This window comes from Panthera leo, chromosome E1 (assembly GCF_018350215.1).
Source record: "Panthera leo isolate Ple1 chromosome E1, P.leo_Ple1_pat1.1, whole genome shotgun sequence".
Classification (NCBI taxonomy): Eukaryota; Metazoa; Chordata; class Mammalia; order Carnivora; family Felidae; genus Panthera; species Panthera leo.
Genome location: NC_056692.1, coordinates 46466493 through 46485075, shown reverse-complemented (window position 1 = coordinate 46485075; position 18583 = coordinate 46466493). Strand labels below are relative to the sequence as shown.

The 18583-nt window shown below is 47.2% G+C and overlaps 1 protein-coding gene across 5 annotated transcripts in view; it reads left to right on the top strand.

The window, feature by feature from the left end:
• Positions 1–18583, top strand: part of TEX2 (testis expressed 2) — a 105473-nt gene that overhangs the window by 75413 nt on the left and 11477 nt on the right. For 4 of the 5 annotated variants that reach the window (XM_042917530.1, XM_042917533.1, XM_042917534.1 and 1 more), the window contains 3 exons: positions 2214–2360; positions 6551–6650; positions 16485–16617. In XM_042917530.1, coding sequence (XP_042773464.1) covers positions 2214–2360; positions 6551–6650; positions 16485–16617 — 380 coding nt within the window. The remainder of the gene's footprint in view (positions 1–2213; positions 2361–6550; positions 6651–16484; positions 16618–18583) is intronic. The other variant, XM_042917535.1, reaches the window with a different exon arrangement.

Sequence of the window (18583 nt, the reverse complement as noted above, 5' to 3'; positions counted from 1 at the left end):
AAAACACCCGAATTTAAAGGACTCCTAGAACACAAAATGTTCCCTGATAGTCTCCCCTTAGGTGCGATAACATTAGATTAAAAACCACAAGCAAACTCCCAGACCCCCAAAGAGAGAGACGGCATCTGCTCTGACAAGACTAGTGGACAGGTGGGTGCCACTCAGTCCACTAGGCCCTGTACAAGCTCAGTGACCGGTTCCCCTGCCTCGGACCCTCAGAAGTCCAGGCTTCAGAAAAGTCCATGTAGGTACATGCCACAGGCCTTTGGGGTACTCACAAGTCATCAGATCTCCAAGCGTCAGGTCCACGAGCACCAGGCCACCTGGGTACAGTCCCCCTGGCCAAGGCACACAGCTGTGATGTGGGCAGTCACAGCTGCCCGCCACAGACAGCGCCGGCATGAGCACACACACACTAAAAGTGTGAAGAGGGCGAGGGCGTCTGACGTGTGTTATGGCCGCAGACAGCCCATAAGGTCAGAGCAGATGCATTTGTACAAACCGTAGAGGGAAGAGGGAAGAGAAAGGGTGAACAACTCGCTGATTTCTGTGTTTCTTTGCTTTCCAAGGCAAATTGTTTCTGTAAGGCCGTAGTCTAATTAGAGACCTCAGCATAAGGAAATGTCTTGTCCCACCAGGTTTCAGTCACACCACCTTCCTCCCTCGGGACAGAGCAGGTGGAGATCAGGGAGAAGGAGGCTCTGAGTCAGGCTGTGCTGATAAATGAGGGGCCTCAGGCAGGACACTGAATGGTTCCAAGTCCGTTTCCTCATCCCTAAAATAGAAGTAAGGGTTCCATGTTTCTGGGGCATCGTAGGGCATAAATGAGGGAGCCTGAGAAACAGTCTTATCACGGGGCCTGGCGCAGGGTCAGGGGGCAGCAACAGTGACCACGGTGGTGGTCAGCAAGCATTACCTGCACTGCCAGGTGCCCTGCCACACCCTACCTGGCCCTCTCCTCGCCAGGGTCCGTCATCTGATGATTAGCCTTGGAAACCAGAAACTAACTCAAATTTGTCCTTCTCCCGCCTTACACGCTGGCCATGCTAGATGTTTAAGACAGGTTGTACCAAGTGGAGGTGAGACCCAGGGTATCTCACTGGGCTGACTTGGGGAGAAGAGCTGTAGGAATTACACAGAATTCTCGAGAGCGAGCTCTCTCTAATCCAGGGCTGTGGTTCTCAACCTCACCTGTTCAGGACATCAATGAGAGAGCTTCTGAAAATTCTGATACCCGCTTAAATGAGTATCTCTGCTGGGGCGCCTGGGTGGCTTGGTCGGTTAAGCGTCCGACTTCGGCTCAGGTCATGATCTCACGGTCCGTGAGTTCGAGCCCCGCGTCGGGCTCTGTGCTGACAGCTCACAGCCTGGAGCCTGCTTCGGATTCTGTGTCTCCCTCTCTCTGACCCTCCCCCGTTCATGCTCTGTCTCTTTCTTCTTCAAAAATAAATTTCAGGGGCGCCTGGGTGGCTCAGTTGGTTAAGCAGCCAACTTCGGCTCAGGTCATGATCTCGCGGTCCGTGAGTTCAAGCCCCGCATCGGGCTCTGTGCTGACAGCTCAGAGCCTGGAGCCTGTTTCAGATTCTGTGTCTCCCTCTCTCTGACCCTCCCCTGTTCATGCTCTGTCTCTCTCTGTCTCAAAAACAAATAAACGTTAAAAAAAAAAAAAAATTTAAAATGAGTATCTCTGGGTATAGGGCCCAGTGTAAGCACCCTCCCTGCCTCTCTCTCGCCCGAGAGGGCTGTGGGTTCACAAGAACCTGACTGACTATAGGAGTCCTGGGCATGGGACGTTTTCGGGCTGCTTTGTGAGGACCAGCCTCATGGTTATATGTCCAGGAAGCCTCAGCTGGAAGAGATAGGCAGACATTTAATCAGAGATGTCATTAGTCAAAAGTGGGTACCAAGGTAATTTGGGAGGCAGGACAATCTGGTTGAACTGATTGTATGAAATATTAGCTGGTTCACAGGATGACTGGTAGTAGTAGAAGAAAACAGACAAAGAGGAGTTTTTATCTGCAGTGGTGGCTTTTGTTTCTCCTTTTTTCTATTCACTGACATAATGTGAGACTTGTAATTTATAGGAAAGAAATACAACCCCCGTGGTCGCCCATCTCTATAGGAAGGGAACCTTCAGTGACTTTGTAAAAATAAGCACCTGTCTTGTTCTCCAGTTGCTTTCCAGCTAATTTCGGTTCCTTTTCTTTTGCCAGTTGCCAGAGGCTCCACCCTCGGAGGAGGAAGAACAGGAAGCCTGGGTGAATGCCTTGCTTGGAAGAATGTTTTGGGACTTCTTAGGAGAGAAATATTGGTCTGATCTGGTGTCTAAGAAAATCCAAATGAAACTCAGCAAAATAAAGGTATCGTTTTCCCCACAAGAGGCTTCCAGTTTTCATACTTCTTAATTTGGAAGTTTTGTATCATTATATCGTAAGTGAAAAATAATTTGGCTTAAAGCATATAACATATGAGAACAACAGCTGTGACCTTGGCCCTATGACTAACCATACCTGGGGACTTAATGAATGTTCCTGTTTACACTTTCCTTTTTGTTGCCCACATTGTTATCTATTTTAGGTGATAGTCCAGAATCTGATGTGGGAAAATGTGAGCTTTTGTAGCTGGTTTGTCGTGTAGACCACTGCTATCCTTCAATTAGTAAGGAACTTAAATTGTATTCCTGGAGCCCGCCTAGTCTCACCGTCTAGGGGCCGCGCCATCCCTTGCTGAGAAAAGTGCCAGACTACAAACCTCTTTCCCAAGTCGCGCTGCCTCTCCAGGCCGGGAAAGTTAGCATGGAACTCTAAATGTGTCTGGGTTTGACCTTTACTTCTGGCCAGATGGTATTTTATTTTGGGCTCTCTCTTTGCTGAAAAAAACCAGTCCTGGTGCTGATCAAGGGCCCACTTGGAAGCAATTTTAAACTGCATAAATATTACTCACGAGTGCCACTAAACGAGTAACTTGGTACCACCTCTGCCAACCCAGAGACCTTGTTTAGGTTACTTAGAAGTAAGTTTTTGACCAAGCGAAGACCCAGCCAAGGAAGAGTCACTTCGGTCCCCAAATCGTCACTGAGAAGTTGCACAGTCAGCAGCTTAAATCAGTGGATCTTTCTGGGTCATAGATACCTTTGAGACGCAGAAATGAATGGATTCTTTCCATAGAAAAATGCATAGTGATGCAGAATTTTGCCCATGACTTCAGAGAGTTCAAGGACTCCAGGTTAGGAAACGGTGAGCTAAGGTAAAATTGCATTAGAAGGAAAATGTGGGCATGGAGAAGCTTCGATGTGACTTTTCATCTTTCCTTTGGGTGACAGACCAAGCCCTGGGTGACAGATCAAGCCCTGGCAGGCTGTGTGTGCCAGCCGGAGGCCAGTGTCCTCTCTTCCCTAACCCCTGATGAAGAGGAGAGGCTGCCTTTGAGCTGCAAGAGTGGATTTCGAGGCAGAATTCGGGGCAGGGATTTGGGGGGGCTCAGTTGACACAGGTCAGCTGTTGTTTTTCAGGTAGATTGAGGGTTGAAACCGCTCTGCCAGCCGGGTCCAAGAGGAGGGCAGGAAGTGGCGGTAACCCTCCCGTGTTTGTAAACAGGCAGCCGCGCTGGAGCTCACTCAACCTCTTCCCTCTTTCTGGAGAATGGTGGAGAGCTTGAGTTCCTGGGTCAAGACACGCAAGCGGGGCCGACACTCCTCTTTTCCCAGAGGCCCTTCCCCGAGCGTGGAGGCCGGGGTCCCTGGCATGGGAGGCAGAGAGCGGGGCCTACCTCAGCTCCAGACAGGACACTGTGCCCCCTGTTACACACATTCGCTTCTCTCGGGTGCTGGAAGTCCATGGAACCTCTGCCCTCCTGGCGGAGATCGGTGGGCTCTCTCATCCCAGAGGAAGTTGAGGGAAAGTCCTTGTCATTTTCATCTTCTCCCCCTGCTGGTCACGGGCTTTTTCAGTTTACAGACTTAAAGCTGCCTTTTGTGTTGTGAGGTCAGAAGCGCTAGAAGGTTAGGATGGAGAAAAGTGGCCTAGATTCAGTAGTGCCAGCCGTTCAGAGGCAGGGGCTGCGCCCCCTCCATTGCCAGCCTCGGCACCTCCACCCGGACCTGAGCTGCTCCCCCCTGCAGACCAGAGGACACCCTGGATGTGATGGAATAAACAGAAGTAGGATAGTACTCCCAATTCTGAACCTCCTACCACCCTTGCCAAGAGAAGTCTTACTATCACCAGTATCCAGATATCCCGGGAAGGACTAAACCTGGTAGCGAGTGTTGGTGAACGGCCGGTGCAAGAGCCCGCACAGCTGTCTGCTGTGACAAAGATCTCCCCTGTCTCCTGCTTTCCCCTGAAGGCCTGACATGTGGAGAACTCTTTGATGTCCTTGCCCTGCAGTCTCAGTTTGTCACCCTCCCATGTGAGAGTGACTCATGTTGTGAAAGAGCAGCCCTGTGTGTGGATCTGGTGCCCAGTGATGGTTTAAAGCAAGCTGACTTTCTGCCCCAACAAGCAAGTACATTCTTGGCCCCAGCCGGCCCCTCGCAACACCGCCATGGGGCCTCAGTCCATCATGGGCCTCTTGTGCCCCGGGTCAGCGAATGTTGTTATCGCAGACAACTTCCAGCGTTCCCCCCACCAACCTGAGAATGTTCCATACACCTGGATGTCCAGCTGGGTTTACTCGGGAGGGTAAAGAACATGCAGTGGGTTCTTACCTCACGGTGGTGCCTTTGGGAGGGAAGAAGAGAGTTTCTGGTTGAAAAGAGCAGAAGGAGTGACTTTTCCTTGCCTTCCCCTACAGAGTAGGAAGGAGGCTGACCAGGCTAGGGCCTGGACCTGCGAGTTTTGATTCAGATCAATTGTGATTTGGAGGGGGAGGGTGCTTAGAGATGTTCTAGAATCTTGGAGTTGGGCACTCTGGTGAATAAGTAGGAAGCCAGGTCCTGCTGAGTCCCTCCCCGTTCTGCTTACTGGTGATTAGAGCCCAGCTCAGCCCTACCGAGTCTTTCTCAGTCCCCAGTCCCACAGCCCTTCCCTTGTCTTAGGTCTCTCCTCTGCCCTTGCGGGGAACTGCAGGGCACAGGATAGGAGGACTGGGATGTTGGACAGGAGTCTGGGAACTCAGACCATCTCTGCATTCACTCCCCTTGGTCAGTGTCAGACTGCTGTTCCCACAGAAACGCAGCGTGCCCCTGACTCACTGGGTATTAGAGTGCTGATAATAGACAAAACAGTCTGGGGCAAGGGTGCAAGAATTTGGCTACATTCTTGGCCAAGTAGCGTTCTGTAGGCTGATAGGGAGGCCAACTGCCACATGACATTGATGCCTTGGAAAAAGGTTTTCCAAATACAGCAACCACCAATTCACATGCACGTTTGAGTACTGTCTCTAGTCACATTTTGTCCATCACAGCCATCATAACCTCTCTAAACCTCCCACCCCTGCAGAAAAGCAGAGGTGGAATTCTCCAGTGAATCGTCACCAGAATCGACAACTGAAGAGGTCCAGCCAAAGTAGGCATTAAATCCATGCCTGGCTAAATGCTACCTCGTTTCACAGGAAATGTTTAGCATATATTGAAAAAAAAAAAAAAACCACAACAACTCACGATTACATTCTGAGTTTTATAAAATTGTTCTAATGTTTGAATGGAGAACTCAGGAGAATAAGAAAATTCTGGGGGAAAGAAAGGAGAGAGACTTGCCAGATTCTAAAATGCATTATAAAACTACAGTAATACAAGCAGTTTGATAGTAGTAGGAAAAAAACATGGGGAAGAGTATTGTCAGGGATTTGTCTCCTCCCTCTGCTGAAGGCCACCACTCCTGTCAGACAGGCAACCTCTCCACACAGCCAGGCTGCCCAAGGCCTTGGTAATTGCTCCTTGCTTTTGCCCCTACAGGGAGCGGTAACCCTCCCCTACAGGGAGCTGCCAGCCCTGGGTCCTGCCCTGTCCCTTTTGGTTTTCCTACACTGGCCCACACATTATAAACCTTCCCCTGAATCAACTCTCCTCTCAGGTTACTCCCCTTGAGTGTGCTGTTTCTTGCTGGGACTCCCACTAATATAGCATCAGTCGGAATTTGCTCTAAAGAAAATAACCTGAGTACTAATATGCTTAGAAATTCCTACTTTGCCTCAAGATGACAGAATTAACCCATCCATGTTTCTTTCACCTGAATTTGTGTATGTGCATGGATTATTATTATTTTTAACCTGTAGTCCACTCCTCATTTCAGTATAAGACATAAATTAATATTTTTTTCCAATGGCTAGTCAGGTGTCTTACTGAACAACCAATACTTTCCCCAGTAACCTGTAATGCCACCTTCAAATATGAGATTTTCGGTACGCTGGAGCCTGTGTTGAGCTGTTTTTTTCCTACCACTATCAAACTGCTTTTATTACTGTAGTTTTATAATGCATTTTAAAATCTGGCAAGTCTCTCTCCTTTCTTTCCCCCAGAATTTTCTTATTCTCGTTCCTTCTGAGAGTATGTTGAGTTCTAACATTGACCGGGTAACTAATGTCTCATTCATTGTTTACTTCTTTCCTCCAGCTCCCCTACTTTATGAATGAACTAACTCTGACGGAACTTGACATGGGGGTGGCTGTGCCAAAAATCCTTCAGGCCTTCAAGCCTTATGTTGATCACCAAGGTAACTCTTAATTGCCTCTAGCAGAGAATCGCCCATTTGTACGGGTGTTAAAATGTCTTAAAATGTCTCCATCACAGCAGATTGAATACCAAAGCTTTGTGTATAGAGGGAGTTTGGGGCCTTTTTAAGAAGCATCTGTCTCATGTCAATTGTCTTTTGTTCTTAACAGTCACAGCTTTCAGCCGATAGGGAATAGATCCTAATTCTTCTAGTCTCTCAGATCCTTGAAGGTCCTCACCCAGCCCAAACATGCCCATGTACCAGTTGGTGGGGCCTGGGCATTTGTGTGACTTAGAAAATAGCCCCTGCCCTGGATGGCTGCAGCCCTTGCGAGGGCTTTCAGCCCTGCTCGCCCCCAACGTGCACCTGCCCCAGCTTTCATCCCTTCCCAGGTGCTGCCATTCTTCATATGTATTCGCACCTTTGCGTTGCCCCAGCTTCTAGGTTGCAGATTCTTTGACCTTCATGTTTCACATCTTGATGTTCCTTCCCACGCCTAGTAGGCGCTCAGTAAGTATTTGAAAAAATGAAGACGCGTTGTCAGCAATATTTTGAGAGTATCTCTCTCTGCTGGGGGAGGGTGCTCAGATTTGATTTTTAAGACATGCTCCTGACACCTTATTTACACCTGCTCTTGTGAGTTGGGCAGAAAGAATTGATTAGGATGTATAGAGTTTAAATCAAATTATGATGTAAAAGGGGCACCTCGGTGGCTTAGTCATTTGAGCGTCTGCCTCTTGATCTCGGCTTGGGCCTTGATCTCACGGTTGTGGATTTGGGCCCCATGTTGGGCTCTGCACTGGGTGTGGAGCCTACTTTAAAAAAAAAAAAAAATGGACATAAAGACTTGTGCGTATTTTGTGTCATGTGATTTTAAAAGAACCATGATGGAGGAGTGCCTGGGTGGCTCAGTTGGTTGAGCATCAGACTTGACTTCAGCTCAAGTCATGATCTCACGGCTCATGAGTTCGAGCCCCACATCCAGCCCTGTGCTGACAGCTTAGAGCCTGGAGCCGGCTTCACATTCTGTGTCTCCCTCGCTCTCTGCCCCTCCCCCACTTGCACCCTATCTTTCTTACTCAAAAATAAATAAACATTAAAAACAATAAAAGTTTGGGGCGCCTGGGTGGCGCAGTCGGTTAAGCGTCCGACTTCAGCCAGGTCACGATCTCGCGGTCTGTGAGTTCGAGCCCCGCGTCAGGCTCTGGGCTGATGGCTCGGAGCCTGGAGCCTGTTTCCGATTCTGTGTCTCCCTCTCTCTCTGCCCCTCCCCCGTTCATGCTCTGTCTCTCTCTGTCCCAAAAATAAATAAAAAACGTTGAAAAAAAAATTAAAAAAAAAAAAAAAAAAAACAATAAAAGTTTAAAAAATTAAAAAAAAAATAAAAGAACCGTGATGGAAAATTTAGTACACAGGAATGGGGGGAAATCAGAGGCGCAAGCCAGGTAGGCGAGAATAGTCCATGAACAGGCCGGGAAAATGTCTCCATCGTGGAAGTGTTCGACTTCGTTTCTGTAGTATTCCTTTCCAGATGCACCTCTTTCCACCTAAACCAGATTGACATTATTCCTCAAAGGCACAGGAGCAAGGTGGGGAGAAAATAATTACAACTTTCCGAGGGTGATTATCTGTTTTGAAGTAAATGTTTGGTAAATTTATAGCATCTGTTTTTGTCTCTCTATAGCTGTATCAGATGGCTCTTGAATAGTTTATTTAATGAAATCATCTTCAGTGTTGTATACATTTGATGTGAATACAAAGAGATTTTTTTTTCTAGCCCTACAATTATTGCAGTTCTGATGATCTCTTTAGCAATATTTCAGCCTACAGTGAGCCCATATTTCCATGTTTTTAGTATTACATGGATTTCAGAGATAGACCAGAGTGTTATGTACAAGTCCAAAAGTCCACCTAATACCTGCATGTTAAGATCACCTGTAACCCCTTGATCATGTCTACACTTTGGTAAATCTGAGTGTTCCTGGGTTTGGTTAATTTGTGGTTCACAAAGGGTAATTCTAGAAAAGATAATTTGCAAACAACGGTTTAGCTAGAGTTCTTTTAACTATATGTGAAAATTTTAAAGGTACATTATTTATATGTTGAGCACCTAGCTAGGATCTCCACCTCATCGGTGTATGAGGGCTGCCTGCCTGTCTTCCTCTGGCTCTGGTGGGCTCTGGTCTCCCCTTTGCTCTTGGCTTTGTGAGGAATTGACTAGTAACAGGCTGGTAAATGATCAGCTAACATACACCTCAGGCTTAAAGAAAGTAAATAATACGTGTACGTGCTGTATTTCCTAATGTGTTAGCAGTCTGTTATCTCTGTCCTTTGTTGAATTAATAGAAATTTCCAGCAAGAAAGAAGCAGGGCCACAGCTGGGCTTTGCTGTATCTAAGGAGTGTCCCCGTAGCTTTGAACTCTGCTGCTTCCCAGGGCAGCTTGGTCAGGCTTTGAGTGAAATTCACCAAATGCCTAAGCCTCTTTCCTCTTCCTCTGGAGCAAGACATTTCACTACCCAGATCAAAGCTTTGCCAGTTTTTAATCCATTCGAGGCTCACTTAACTCCTTTCAGGGCAAGCTTTAGACATCTGCCTGCTTATGTAATAAGGAAGGAAATGTTATGAAAGAAAGGAATGATAAAAGACATAAAGCCTTTGGGTTTTAAAAGTTTGATCAAATTAGGTTTTCCCAAGTCTGCAAAGGATGCTTGTGATGATGGTACAACAGACATAAACGTAAAGGAAATGTGCTGTTTTGGATTCCATTGCTCTAAGGGAAACTTCACTTTGAAGGAAATGAAAATCAAGAGTGACTGGCTAAAATGGACTCTGGAAAGCAGAGCTCACCTTCCGGGGAAATACAAGCCCAATGAAGAAGGCTTCCACAGCCCTAAAGATGGGGCACCTTCTGGGGGAATCCCCCACACACCCTTTTTCCCCTCCTTTTTTGTTTCCTAACTTACTTGTTGGAGACAATGGCTGGGGGGTGGGGGTGCAGATACTCGGGCCAAGGCTGACTGGATCACTCCGTCCTCAGGATGAGCGATGAACGGTGGTTCTGAGCACAGCTCTGGGGCCGGGCTTTGGGATTCACAGCTCCTTGTCCTTGAGCAGTTTCCGTAAACCTCGCTAACCCCTCTCTGAAGTGGGGAGACTGTGACTTGATGGGCTAGGCTGGTCTAGCACTCAGTGAGTTAGTGCATGGAAGGCACCTGGAAGGTGTGATGCCAAGGGAGCGCGGTAAGTGCAGGCTATTATTTTTACCATTGATAGTGGTGCCTTCGCTGCTGCTGCTCTGGGAGAGTTTAGAGTGTAGGTGGCTATGGTGCCCAGTTGACCCATTTTACAGGAATACACGGAAAGAAAAAGGCCATCCTCGGCTGTCATGGCCTTGCCACTAAAAGGAGCAACGTCTGTAGTTCCTCCGAATGAAATCACATGTCGACCACCATCATCCTGTCTGAGTCCCAGGACACACAGCCAGTTTCTCAGGTTGAATGACCACCTTCCCCAGGGGCGTCTTCGCTCCCCATCATTGCAGGTGGCTGGAAGAGGGGAAGACTTGTCCCTTGGAAACTGGCTGTGCACCTGCTGCTTCATCTCTGACCCCTGCACACTCCACACGCACCTCTGACTTGAAAAGGCCACGTGTGGGTCTCCTTTCTTCCTTCAGGCCGCATGGCAGTCAGATGCCCTGGAGGGTCAGAGCAGCACCTGCAGGCATGTCAGTCAATGTCAGGATGAACCGAGGATGTGGGCTCTGACCCCTCAGGCTCACAAATTCATTTGTCTTCAGGACTTTGACTGCATGTATTTAAACCTACAAATAGGCACTGAGCGTCCACCACAGACAGAGTGCCATCTATTTCGAGATTCCCAAATAACAATAAGCTTTGACAGAAGGTGTTGGATTCTGTGGCAAGAGTACTGTGTCCCACAGGAACAGAAACCTTGTCTGTTTTCAGAAATGCCTTTGGTCATGACCGGTGGTATCTGCCATCTACGACTTGCCTTCCGGACCTTGACCTTTAGTGCCTGGTGCTTTTATCAGGTGCTGGGACCGAAGTTACTTTGCCACTGAGTGTTGCAGAAAACTGGAACCAGAGCCGATCTGTGACCTGCCCATTCCTTCCACTACGCCCTTGTTAAGAACCTAGAGGAGAGGGGCGCCTGGGTGGCTCAGTCGGTTGGGCGGCCGACTTCGGCTCAGGTCATGATCTCTCGGTCTGTGAGTTCGAGCCCTGCGTCGGGCTCTGTGCTGACAGCTCAGAGCCCGGAGCCTGTTTCAGATTCTGTGTCTCCCTCTCTCTGACCCTCCCCCGTTCATGCTCTGTCTCTCCCTGTCTCAAAAATAAATAAAACGTTAAAAAAAAAAAAAAAAAGAACCAAGAGGAGAGGGGCACCTGGGTGGCTCAGTCTGTTAAGCGTCCGACTCGATTTCAGCTCAGGTCGTGTTCTCACGATTTGTGAGTTCAAGCCCCTGTTAGACTGACAGTGCAGAGCCTGCTTGGAATTCTCCCTCCCCCCCATCCCCCGCCTTTCTCTCTGCCACTTCCCTGCACACACTCGTGCACACTCTCACTCTCTCAAAATAAATTAAGAAGAAGAAGATACAGGAAAACAGCAGCCCAGAGTTGAGCACAGTGACAGGGCCAGACTGTGGGGCTCAGCACTGACAGGAATGGGCCCACACTTTCTGACCGGATCATGCTGCAGAAAGAAAAATTACTTTTTTGTGGAAAGGGAGAAAAATACCATTTTGTGGAATTTGGTTGGGATGGAAGAGAGGAGACTGATTCAATCAATCTTGAGAGGCGGAGCAGTTTCCGAGAACAGTTACAGGTAGACAGAGCGGCATCAGTCCTAAGAGACGCACCCAGATACAAGGAATGCTGGTTTTCTGTGGTATTTGAGTGAGCAGTATGGCATCAGGAACAAGACAGTCCCTGGTGTGCTTTTCTCAGAACCTGTAACTCCAACGTCTGTTCTTAGTAATATATTATTAAATGTTCCATTTTAAGAAGTTTGTTCTTTGGATGCCAAATGTTGATTCTCAAAGTGGAAACCAACCAGTAACAGTTAAAATCAGCAGGAAACAGAGGAGCAGATGACACAAGGGCCAAGTTCAGGTGAGCGCGGCTTTCGGTTCTTCTAACCCCGCCGAAGGAACGGGTGCCCTGTTTAACCTACTCCAGTGAGACTGATGCCTTTTAGTTACTTTAACAGTGGCAAAACCGTGAGCTGCCGAGAGAAATTACTAGATTTTTTTTTTTTTAACATTTATTTATTTTTGAGACAGAGAGAGACAGAGCATGAGCAGGGGAGGGGCAGAGAGAGAGGGAGACACAGAATCCAAAGCAGGCTCCAGGCTCTGAGCTGTCAGCACAGAGCCCGACGCGGGGCTCAAACTCACAGACCGTGAGATCATGACCTGAGCCAAAGTCGGACGCTTAACCGACCAAGCCACCCAGGCGCCCCGAGAAATTACTAGATTTATGTGGCCCCAGTGAGACTGTTCCTGTGTCCATGGCGTCTGTCAAATAGAATACCAGGAGGAGGCCAAAGGACCCGTATTCTAGTTGTCTCTGGTGACACTCACTAAGGCGTGCTTGTCTCCCAGGACACCTCCGGCCAGTCTGCACCAGGTGGCCTTAGGCCGTCTTTGTCCGTCTTCAGGCATAAGGTGCCTGAGGGCAGGGATTCATCTCAGTGGCTTCAGCTCTGACATCTTGCACTGAGAACTCAAGGAACATTTTCGGTGGGGCAGGCTGTGACCTTTGCCTCAGTCTCCTTCTGAGCAGTGGCAATGGTGACTGCTCCTTCCCTCATGAAGCTGGAGAGCGGAAAAACAGCCGTCGGAGCTCCTCACAGGTGCTGGCATGAAAACCGACTGAAGTCGTCATTGTCCATTTTGTTCCCCATGTTGCCGCATCACGTGCCAATGGTACAGGGACTTGTTAGTCATCAGCTACTACTCTTCACATGAGAACCGCTTACGTGGGGGAGGTCTGTTACAGACTGAATGCTTGTGTCCCCTGTCCCGTCCCCCCTCCAACTTCGAATGTTGAAGCCCTAACCTGCAATGTACTGACATTTGGAGGTGGGGCTTTGGGGAGGTGACCGGGTTTAGATGAAGTCCTGAGGGGGAAGGGTCCTCCTGATGGCATCGGTGCCCTTATGAGAAGAGACCAGCCAGCTAGCTTGCTGTCTGTGTCTGCCGTGTGAGGACACAGTGAGAAGGTGGCCTTCTGCGAGCCAGGAAGAGGGCTCTCACTGGGAACTCACTAGGAACTGAATTGGCCAGCACCTTGATCTTGGACTTCCAGCCTCCAGGACGGTGAGAAATAAGTATCTGTCGTTAAGCCAACCCAGTTTATGGCCGTTTGTTATAGCGACCCAAGCAGGCTAATAGGAGACCCTTTGTTTTCATGGCCTTTCTGGAGAACCTCTCTGTACACTGATTGCCATACTCCTGTTTAAAGGCTTCAGAATTGTCCGGCTCAACGTTTGGTTTTTGTCCTCGAGTGCTAAGAGCAGGCGGTTATAGAGAGCAGCATTTTGTTTTATTTTATCTTATTATTTTTTTTCAATATATGAAATTTATTGTCAGATTGGTTTCCATACAACACCCAGTGCTCATCCCAACAGGTGCCCTCCTCGATGCCCATCACCCATCCTCCCCTCCCACCCCCCATCAACCCTCAGTTTGTTCTCAGTTTTTAAGAGTCTCTTACGCTTTGGTAGAGAGGAGCATTTTAAATGAAATGCCTCGCGAAAGGGTCTTAACGTTTGTCCAGAGCACAAAAGAAAGAGCTCTCTGCACCTGCATTCATCCGGGCTAGTCGTGTTCAGCTTGGTGAGCTTTGAGACCCGGTCACGGAGCAGGGCGTGCTCCCATCCTTACATTGTTGACGCAGATTGTCCGCACCGAGAAGACAGCCTTTCTAGTAACTGTTCATTTCATCTTTCGCTCATACTGGCAGGAGCATCCTGACTCACCCATTATGTAACCGTGTGGTCTCAGCTCCAGGTTGTGTGAGCTCCAGGCTTTTCAGGATGCTTTTTGGCTTGCTGAATCATTGTCACAGAAGAAGATTTTTCTTTGCACCTAATGCTAAAATAGTCTTCCCCTCATCTAAATGCAAGCATGTCATATTAAAGTAATCTGTTGGAATGGCTGCAGTTTATATCTGGTTTTAAAAGTTCTCAGGCCAATCTTGACTCCTGCATATTCTCCCTGAGAACCAGGGCTGAACATGGCCCTGTGGGTGGCCCTATTGGGGCGTACACAGTGATACGAAAACAGACCCTGCTCCTCAGGCAGAGGCTCCATCAGATAGATGTCCATGCTTCGTGCTCTCCCCAGCCCAGACAGGACTCTCTGCCTACCTAGTGCCCCATTGGCCCCGTGGCTTTCTCTGGGCTGGTCCCCGTCTGCCATGGCAACAGCGGGAACCTAGGCTGGAGCATAGAGTCATGGAAGTAGCAAAGTGGGCTGGCGACAGCAGAGAGAGGGAAGAGCCCCAGCTGGGATGGACATAATAGCCCTGCCCTGAAGAGGCAGCGCAGCCCCCTTGTGCCCATTAGGAAGCCCGTAAACAGAGGTCTAGAAAGTTCCAGTGGAACTCAAGCCCCAGTCAACATGCCAGGTCTCCATGTGCGCCTTCCCTCTGCCTTCCCCACCCCAGCTCCTAGCAGAGGGGGCTCTGGACCACACATCACTGGGCTGAATGTCCCAGTTATTGGGGCATAAGCCAGCAGTGCACTAAGCTATAGTCACACCTCCTCATTTAAAGAAACAAACAAAACCTACTTTATAAGAAGTAAAATTCTGATGCCTTTAACACGACCATCTTCAGAGGCACTATATGCTATTAATATTTATTGGAAGCCTGACCAGGGTTTTCAAAAGAAGTTATTTCTGAATATATACAGCAGCCAGGTAGTTTGACTCGTATCGATTCTCAAGTTAAAAAAAAAAAAAGTGGAGGTATTATACAGCAATAAATATCTTCTTTATTGATATTCTATCTATATTGAGTTGAAAACCTATTAATATCTAGCCTTTTGCCCTATTCCCTTCTCCTGGAAGTGATTCTGACTAAATGTCTTTATAAAAGCAGACGTACCCTTTGTTTCCAGTAACAGTACCTTTGAAGAGCAAGCTAATTGATGATTTTTAACTGCTTAACATAAGCAAGAAATAATGCAGTTTTGTGAGTTGCGACAAACAAGACAGTCACAGTTGATCTGCATATCACTTAATGTCATTCATGGGAAATAATTACCTTCAATTATGATGAAAAGAATTTGTTGAAGACAAAATGGAAATTATTCTGCCTTTAGTGAAGAATTATACCATTAGTGCTTCTTGAGGTTAAGCAAAGCTTTTATCTGAAATGGTGGCCAAATAGGGGATAAGTTATTTACTGTAATTGCTTGAAAATGCTGCTGTGTGTGAACAATGGTTTTAGATTAGTTTCCTGCTTCCTTTCAGATGTTGTCATGTGTCTAATGAGGATCTATAAAGTTTATTAACATTTAAACACCCACATGAAGGATCACATTTTGATTGAAAGTCCGTGAAGTGTTACAGAATCCTGAGCTGAAAAATCACAGCCTAGCATGTTCTATTGCCAAATCACAGAATCCTGGTGTAGAAGGTCATGAGATGATCCCTGTTTGCATTTTAGACTTCTGGTCAGTGACCACTTCTGTTGGTGGGCCATCCCAGTGACATTCCACAAACTTAGATATGATCTCATTGACAGTGGTATTGTAAACTAGGGTACAAAGTGGTTACCCCACTTTATCTGGATAATTCTGGGGCTTGAACATTAATTATTTTATTTCCATTACTAGGCAATTTCCAGAGAGAAAAGGGTGCTAAAAGTTTTTGTCCCTATCTTTATCATACTGAGCTCAATCTGGAGCATTTTCTGTGCTCCACTGTCCCACCAACATGAGATAATTTCAAGACAGTGGTTCTCACATGTGTCTTTAAAGAATAGCCCAGCTTTGGGGTGCCTGGGTGGCTCAGTCGACTAAGTGTCCAACTTCAGCGCAGGTCATGATCTTACAGTTCATGGGTTCGAGCCCCGTGTTGGGCTTTTTGCTGATAGCTCAGAGCCTAGAGCCTGCTTTGGATTCTCTCTCTCTCTCTCTCTCTCTCTCTCTCTCTCTCTCTCAAAAATAAATAAACATAAAAAAAAAAAAAAAAAGAATAGCCCCTCTCTTCCACCTCATAACTGGCTGGGAATCAGCAGACTTTCTCCTGGCTTTGCCTGGGTCAAGCCATCTCCTGTTGGGAGTGTATTTTCTTACTAAATGTGAGAAGAACCCAGAGGACTGGATCCTTCCAATGCTGACAGGTTCGCTAAGCTCACTGTGACCGTTGTACTGGATATTTACATGTTGGCAAGCTGACAAACGCTTGAACCATTTCCAGGAGCTTTTCTTCGCGTGACCTCCCCTTGCATGCAGTAGTAGTACAGGCGATACAAATCTATAGACTTTCAATGTGATATAAATTTTTTTTAACTTTTTTTAATGTTTTATTTATTTTTGAGACAGAGAGCGTGAGCCAGGGGAGGGGCAGAGAGAGAGGGAGACACAGAATCCAAAGCAGGCTCCAGGCTCTGAGCTGTCAGCACAGAGCCTGACGCGGGGCTCGAACTCATGGACCGTGAGATCATGACCTGAGCCGAAGTCGGATGCTTAACCGACTGAGCCACCCAGGCGCCCCATCAATGTGATATAAATTTTTATACTGTCGTTGATAGTCCTGTTTTCCTGGGGGGAAAAAACCTTCTGTTTTTTGCCCTTTCTGCAGGACTCTGGATCGATTTGGGAATGTCCTACAATGGGTCCTTTCTGATGACTCTCGAGACCAAAATGAATTTGACCAAACTGGGGAAAGAGCCTCTTGTTGAAGCCCTGAAGGTTGGAGAAATTGGCAAAGAAGGGTAAGGGGCCATATGGATTTACTAATCCAACCCTGGGGAACCAACCTCTCCCTCTAGCATTTGAGAAGCAGCTTTGATGTGTAGTGGCCTCAGATGTTATGTTGGGTGAGCTTCCACGAGATTGCTTTTGGACCACAGAGGATTTCAGGGAATGGTTCCGTAGTTTCGTCCCCCAAAAGCTGTGAGTCCCCACCTCTGCTCAGCACCTTTTGGCCTCAGTGCTGCCATTGGGGGACACAGCATCGATTATCCAGAAAGCATCACTGACTCAGACCGGCGGGGCAGGTTCATCTGCACAATAAAATGTTCTGTGAAGGGAATCGTTTGGAAACGTCCTCCTTCCACCCACAAACAGCAATGTGTGGGCAATGCGAAGGTCCCTGGGGGGTCTATCTGCTGTAATCACAAAGTCAGAATTATTTATAATAAGATAATTGATTTTGTAGCCAAGAGGGTGCTCCTAAAGTGTTTTGGGATGTATTTTCTCTAAATAATACAACATTGATTTGCTTAGTAGTAAATTCCTCTCTTTGTAGAAGACGCTGCATCTGCTGCCCAGTTTGTCTGATTGAGTAAATATTTCAAATCTGTGCGATAGTTAATGAAGGTTGATTTATTTTTTCCTTAGATGCCTAGAATGGATAAGCTGGAACTTGTACATTTCCATACCCCTTAAAAATGACTGCTTCTGACTGAAAATGTAAATTTGATTATTGTTTTTACCAAACTAAAAATGCTAAGTGGAGTCTATTTCTCATCTCTTTACACCTTTGGTGTGGAATTGACAGTACGATGACAGGAAAACCCCACAAGGACCCACCTTGTCAGGGTCTGAATATGAGACACAGACTCTTAGATTTTTGTTCAGTTATGATGCTGACCTAATGATTGTATTCATACATGTGGTAACAGTAGATGGGGGGGGGGGTCTTGCATTTGAGAATGTGCTTTTACCTACTCTGATTTATCCAGGTTACTTAATGAAATGTTCCTATTTTAATGATTGGAAAGTTTCCCCTGCCGTATGCAATCTAACCTGTATCTGTGCTATTTTCCTTTCATTTTTCTGCTATTTGTTAAAATGTATTTGGATTCGGCAATCTGTGGATTGTATTTTCTGGTGAGTGGTGTTTATTAACTCTCCATGTAGCATTTCATGCCCTGTAGGTGCTGAGTCTTGTTTGGTCTCGTGTGACACCACTAGGAAGCTTGTCCTTAACATGTTCCTGGACGTAGAGGCTCAGTTTATAGACCTGAGAGGATTGAGGTCAGGGTATTTAAGAGGCTTTCCTGGGAGGGAAAATCTTGCCAACTTCCCTGATTTGAGTTGCTGGGCGTTTGATCCAATCAGACTCAACTTCCTGTGCCTGGATGCCCCCACCCCACTGCCCTGCACAGCTGCACTATCAGCCATCCAGCCTATGAGATGAAGCAGACTCTGGGCAGAAGCAACCTTGAAAATGAGGTCTAACTACACAGGAGCAGGACAGAGCAAACTTCAGTCAGAACCTTGTGGAAGGAGCCTGTTCTGGACACAGCCCTGTGCCCAGCACAGAGCTGCTGGGACTCCAATAGAAAGGGAGGTCTTGGGCAGCAGATGAGACCCCAATACATCCAAGTCCCTGAGATCCTGGCCACTTAGGTATTCCATGAGTGCTGTTACTCACGTGGCTCTCTTGGCACAATCTCAAGTTCATAAGCCCTGGCTGAACAGGCGGACCTGTTTCTGAGTAAGCAGTGTTTCACTAGACTGCATGAAAAATCTCCTCTGCTCCGGGAATACGATGGTATTTGTCTGTAATATACTTAGAAAGTACCTTTTTTTTTTTTCCTAGTAGAGACTGGGATAAATGTTTTGCTTCTTCCTGTGAGGGTGTTAAATATGCTGACGTGTAATGGGCTGTCATTTAATTTTAAAGGCAAGGAAAACACGCATTCCCAAAAGTGCTTCATTTGGGAGAAAAAG